This window comes from Pteropus vampyrus, unplaced genomic scaffold (assembly GCF_000151845.1).
Source record: "Pteropus vampyrus isolate Shadow unplaced genomic scaffold, Pvam_2.0 Scaffold487, whole genome shotgun sequence".
Taxonomy (NCBI): domain Eukaryota; kingdom Metazoa; phylum Chordata; class Mammalia; order Chiroptera; family Pteropodidae; genus Pteropus; species Pteropus vampyrus.
In genome coordinates this window covers 40,865-46,829 of record NW_011889268.1, presented here as the reverse complement: position 1 = coordinate 46,829, position 5,965 = coordinate 40,865, and the positions used below count along the sequence as shown (strand labels likewise).

General features: G+C 53.2%; 1 protein-coding gene and 1 pseudogene across 1 annotated transcript in view; one reads left to right on the top strand and one right to left on the bottom strand.

Annotated features, from left to right (window-relative positions):
- NDN (necdin, MAGE family member) overlaps window positions 1-73 on the bottom strand; it is a 2,669-nt gene extending 2,596 nt beyond the window's left edge. Inside the window, exon 1 of the mRNA XM_023524701.1 lies at window positions 57-73. Coding sequence (XP_023380469.1) covers window positions 57-73 — 17 coding nt within the window. The remainder of the gene's footprint in view (window positions 1-56) is intronic.
- Window positions 74-1,048: 975 nt separating this feature from the next.
- Window positions 1,049-1,166, top strand: LOC111732754 (annotated as a pseudogene).
- The last annotated feature ends 4,799 nt before the right edge of the window (window positions 1,167-5,965 follow it).

Below are 5,965 nucleotides of genomic sequence, written 5' to 3'. Positions count from 1 at the left end.
AAGGGAGCATCCCCGGAGAGACTGCGCTGATGACAGTGCCAGTGGCTTGGGATTGCCATGTCCCTCGGGTCATTTTGATTTCACTTTATTTTTTCCACTGAGGTTCCGTCATTCAAAGGTTGCGGTGTTTATTAACACTCAGTGGCGTGGTGTCCCTTTCCGCGGTGGGCCCAGCACCCTCTGCCCCCGATGTGGTGGTGACCCCCACTCCGTGTCCACGTAGGAGTGTCATCTCACACCAACCGAGTGGTCCCACCTTGGCGACGCACCCACAGCTGGAGTGTTTGTTTGTTTGTTTGTTTGTTTTAACATGAGCCCCATGGATTCTATCCCATAAGCTCGAATGTCCAACAATAGCAGATGCGACATGTTGGTGGCTGTGTGTGTTTTTCATTGCAGAAAACAAGTCCGCAGCGGGCTGAGCCAAACCGTCACCCGGTGGTCTGGGCCTGTGTGGCCCTCAGCCCTTCCTGGGTTTCCTCCAGCCAACGGCTTCTCAGACATGTCGTCCGGAGTCTGGTTATTGTCATTGGAAACCCAAAGCTTCTTACAGTATTGTCCGGACGTCTCTGTCGCTGTCTGCTGCGTGGCCTTCCTCGTCGGTCCTTCCTCGGGCAGAGGCCAGGAAGTGCTCTGCCGCTCCTGTGTCTCTGGATCGTCCGCTCCCGTCCCCGTTAGCAGGCTTCCCGCCCAGCCGCACAGGCGAAACTCCTGCAGACTTCTCAGGTATGTCCTAGTCGGCTTTTTCCCCACTTGTCACTTTTCTTTTGTAATTGATGGATGCCTGTTTTTCTGGGAACAACTCACAGAGTCGTGTCGGTTGCATTAGTTGTTTTTATTATTGTCTAAGAATGTCTCTCGGATCGACTCATCACCCCATTCTTAAAAATAATCCTCGCATGTTCCGTTGTATATCCGTTAAGTTTCTTTTTTTTTTTCTTCCCCGGGGTTATTTATTGTTTTTTAAACATTTGGGTTAACCGTTTAGTTCATTTAAAGTATTTTTAATCGTGAAAACATTTGAGCCTATTACTTAAATCTCAGCTCAGTCTACGGCCTGCCACCCTGAACAAGCCGGATCCCGTCCGATCTCGGAAGCTAAGCAGGGTCAGGCCTGGTTAGTACTTGGATGGGAGACCACCTAGGAAGACGGGGTGCCGTAGGCGTAAAAATTAAGGGATTGTAAACTACAAGGTCCTTGCGATCTGTGAGTCAACCAAGGGCTGCCTCACCTAAAAATAAATAAACAAACAAACAAAGAAATAAATCTATCTCAGCTCAGCTTTGGCCACAGACCATAATCTTTGCCCTGGTAACGTTATTAAAATCGCATCCTCATAGTGTAGGCTCCTGGGTTTAACAGATTCGTGAAATGGAATTACAAACGTGAGCACAATTATATGTGAAAAGTATAAAAGCAACTGTACAAACAGCAGCAAACACACAATGACCGCGAAATTATGCATCTGCCTCAGTGAGTTCTCAGGGCTCTGGCGAGGGTGCAGCTTGACCCGGCCTGGACCCTAGGCCGGTGACATTGTCCGTGGCCAACGGCAGACCCCAGCTCCTGTCACACATCGCACATCAGTGTGACAGGAGGGCTGTGGCGTACGTCCCGGCGCCTGTGGCCCTCTGTGAGCCAGCGTGCTCAGAGGCCTTACAGCGTTGGAAGTGGTGCTGGCCGCGGCGCACAGCTCGGGGCGGGCCCCATGGGTGCTCAGCCGCGGAGCCCAGCTGTGTGTGTCCTCAGCGGGCCAGGAGGAGCCTGCCGAAGAGGCTCCAGTTCCCACCACGATGGGGCGGGAAAAGTGTCAAACTTGGGACAACCGTGACGGGGACAGAGTGCGCCTGTGCATGTGTCACAGAGGTGAGGGGGGGGGCTGGTAGCTTGGTGACTACCTAGGAAAGTGGCTGTCCACACAGCAGACCCCCGTGACTGTGAGGACAAGGGCGGATGACTGCACGGGGCAGAAGCAGCAGCCAGTGTTCATGCGGCAGCCTCCTTAATGCAGGGGTCACGATCTGGGGCCGGAGCTCCAGGGGTGCCCCAAGAACGCTGGGGACAGATGAGGCTTGCTGGGTTTCTCCAGGCCCGGCCGCATTTGAAACGGGGAGCGAGCCCCCTCAGGGCCGGTGCCTCAGAAGCAAGAGCCTGACGTTTCCAGAATGTCTCCGCCAGCAAACGCAGGAAGGGCCGGTCTTGGAATCAGGGTCCTGTGATCGAGTTGCAGGGGCGCAGCAAGGTCATGGCAAAGCCGTGACTCGCACCGGCCGCGGTCGGCTGGTGGGCTGCTGGGCTGCTGCAGACTCGTTAATGGGGAGCAGATCGCACGGCGGTGGGGTGGGCTGCCCTTGGCAGACGCGGGAGGAGGAGGGGCCCGTGCTGGCACCGGTTTGCACTCGGAGAGGAAGCGGGGCAGTGCTCACAGCGCAGAGGCCCAGGGCCCCCGCCTGGAACGTGACTCCGGGCTCCTCTGGCCCCTGCCCCCCACCCCCAGGCAGCTCCTGAGCCTCAGGCCCCCGCACTGGCCCCGGACGCCAGAGAGTTGAGCAAGCGACTCACACTAATGAGTTCAGCAAACATTGCTCAACGCCCATCATGTGCCTGGAGGGAAGGTCCGCGGGGGAAACTGCTGTGGCCTGTTTGGCCGCCTGGCCCCTCCGTGTCCCCGCAGGGCCACCGCACGTGCCTGTCCCGCTGAGGCCCAAGGACGCTCACTGGAACGGGAGACCCCCTGTTCTTTCCAGGCCCACGAAGCATCCTGCCGGCTCTCGGGGACTGACAGGGTCGCCAGTGTCTTTGGGAAGGTGACCTAGAAGCAGAGATCAGCCTGGAGGTGGGCGCAGCTGGGAGAGGAGAGGCAGGGAGACCCTCTAGGGGGCCCATCAGGGACACCCCCTTGAGACAGGACGGTGGCCGCACTGCATCTTCACCCTGCCCCTACTTATTAAACATCGGTCCTGGGCATTGTGCCTGGGGTGTAACGAAAAGGGCTGTGGCCTCCTCCGTCTCAAGCAAGGGGACACGTGGAGGAAACGGGCCATAGCAAATAGATAGACACGTGGCTAAGTCGTCCGTGTTGTGCGCCTCGCGAAGGAGCCACAGCGTTGTCGCGGAGGCCGGAACAGTCGGAGCCCGCGTCCCGCACAGGTGGTGAGAAGGGCGCGCAGGGGGCACGGGACGGCCAGGTTCTGTCCCGGGTGGCGGGATGCAGCAGGGCCGCGCGGCTGGCCTGTGGAGGACGGTGGGCACGCCCCGCAGGTGTCTGGACATTCAGGTCCCAGGGGAGAGGCAGGGGGAAAGGTCAGGTTCGGGAGACGAGGGCAGTAAATGTCACCGCCCTGCGGGGCGTCTAGAGCAGGGCTCTCCCAAGGGAACCTGCGCGGCGTGGGGGGTACGGTCTCTCGTCGTATGGAAGTGTGACACCCGCGTCCCCGTGAGCATACGTGTCAGTGCCTTTCAGACGTGGTGAGTGTAAGGGCAGAGCAGCGACACCCCGCGCACCGCCAGGGCCCCGCGCCGGGCAGGACGGTGTCTGGCTGAGAGCGGCTGTGGACAGCGACCAGCGCTGTGAAGAGCGAGGCGACCGACAGGCCCAGGCCGTCGGGGCCCCTTTCCAGCCGGGCGTGGGGGTCCCCCGGCCACGCCTGTCTCGGGGCGCACCTTCCCGAGATGGGGTCCCGTCAGCAGACCCCGGGCTCACGTGCACGGCGCGTGGTTCTGTCCACACGTTGCCAGATTCCGCCTGCTGGCGTTTTGTTCGGGATCCGCGTGTGTGCGCGCGCGCGTGTGCACACGTGGGTGTGCGCATCAGGCACGCTGGTCTGCAGCCATCCCTGTTCGCCCCATCTTCATCTGTTATTTCTGGTTACAGTGTAGTTGGCACAGGATGTCACGTTAGTTTCGGGGTGTACAACGTAGCGAGTCGACATTCGCATATCTTGCCATGTGATCACCCCGCGAAAAGCTGTCACACTGTCCCAGACCGGAGTCCCCTTCACCCCTCCCCTCCGCGGCCATGCGTTTCTCTCCTTCTGTGGGTCCGCTGGTTTTGTTTTGCTTGTTCCGTCGGTGGGTTGTTTTTAATTTCCACATATAAGCGAAATCATGTGGTATTTGTCGCTCTTTCTAACTTATTTCACTTATATAGTATTCTCTAAGTCCATCCACGTTCTTGCAAACGGCAGGATTTCATTCCTTTTTATCACCGAGTGATATTCTATTATATATATATATATGTATGTATGCACATATATATATATACATATTCATATTCTTTATTCATTTATCGGTGGACACAGGTTGCTTCCACATTTTGGCAATTGTAAATAGAACTGCAATGAACATAGAGGTGAATAGGTCTCTTGAAACGAGTGTTTTCGATTTCTTCGGATAAATACGCAGAACTGGAATGTCAGGCAGTTCTCTTTTTCATTTTGGGAGGGACCTCCAGACTGTTTTCCACAGCGGCGGCACCATTTTGCAGTCCCACCAACAGTGCATGAGAGTCCCCTTCCTCCATATGCTCACCAACACTCGTTTGTTGAGTTTTCAATAACAGCCATTGTGACCGGTGTGAAGCGATGTCTCGTTGTGGTTTTGATTTGCCTTTCTCTGATGACAAGTGACATTGAGCATCTTTTTATATGTCTGTTGGCCATCTGTATGTCCTCTTTGGAGGGCATGTCTATTCAGGTCCTCTGCCTAGTTTTTGATTGGATTGTTTTATTTTCCATTGCTGAGCTGTATGAGTCCGTTACAAGTTTTGGATATTACCCCTTATCACATGTATCATAGATGAATATCTTCTGCCGTCCATTAGGTTGCATTTTCATTCTGTTGACAGTTTCTTTTGCTGTGCAAAAACTTTTTTAGTTTGATGTAGTCCCATCCGTTTATTTTTTTGTTGTCGTTCCCTTGCCCAAGGAGACGTATCAGAAAATGTTACTAAGAGCGGTGTCGGAGAGTTTACCACCTGTGTTTTCTTCTAGGAGTTTTATGGTTTCGGGTCTTACGTTTAAGTCTTCGATCCACTTCGAGTTTGTTCTTGGGTACGGTGTCAGAAGGTGGTCCAGTTTTATTTTTCACGCGTATCTGTCCAGTTTATCCAGCACCATTCATTGACGAGACCGTCTTCACCCTATTGAACATTTTTTTCCTCCTTTGTCATACATTAAATGACCGCAGAGGCGTGGGTTTATTTCCGGTCTCGATTCTATTCCATCGACCTACGTGTCTGTTTTTTTGCTGGCGCCACGCTGTTTCGGTTATTAGTCTATCTTTGATGTACCGTTTGAAGTCGGGGTGTATGATACCTCTAACTCTGTTCCTCTTTCTCAAGATCACTGTGGCTATCTGTGGTCTTTTATGATTCCATATAAATTTTCAGATTATTTGTTCTAATTCTGACAAAAATGCCCTTGGTATTCTGAAAGGGATTGCAATGATCCGCTCTGTCAGTGTGGGCTAGTGCATGTTTTCAGAATTTCGAGTAGATGGAATTATGCGGTATGTACTCTTTTCTGTCTGGTTTTCTTCACTCGGCGTAGTTATTCTGAGATCCATCCATGCCGTAGCGCATACCGAGAGATTACGCTGCTGAGCAAAATTATATCGTACGAATACACCACAGCCCGCATTTGCTCAGCCACTTCGTTTAACCAAAATTATATCGTACGAATACACCACAGCCCGCATTTGCTCAGCCACTTCGTTAACTGGATACAATTAATATTATCAGCAAAGGGTTTATTTTCCCTTTGCTGATAATATTAATTGTATCCAGTTAACGTCGAGTACAGATGACATCTCTGCGAACATTTCTGTGAAAGAGTTTGCTTGGAGACATACCTGCGTGTCTCTTCCTAGACATGGAATGTGCGGAATATTTGGTAGGTGGATGTTTACCTTTTAAGTACATTGTCAGAATGTTTTCCCACAGCGGTAACATTTTGCATTCCCCCT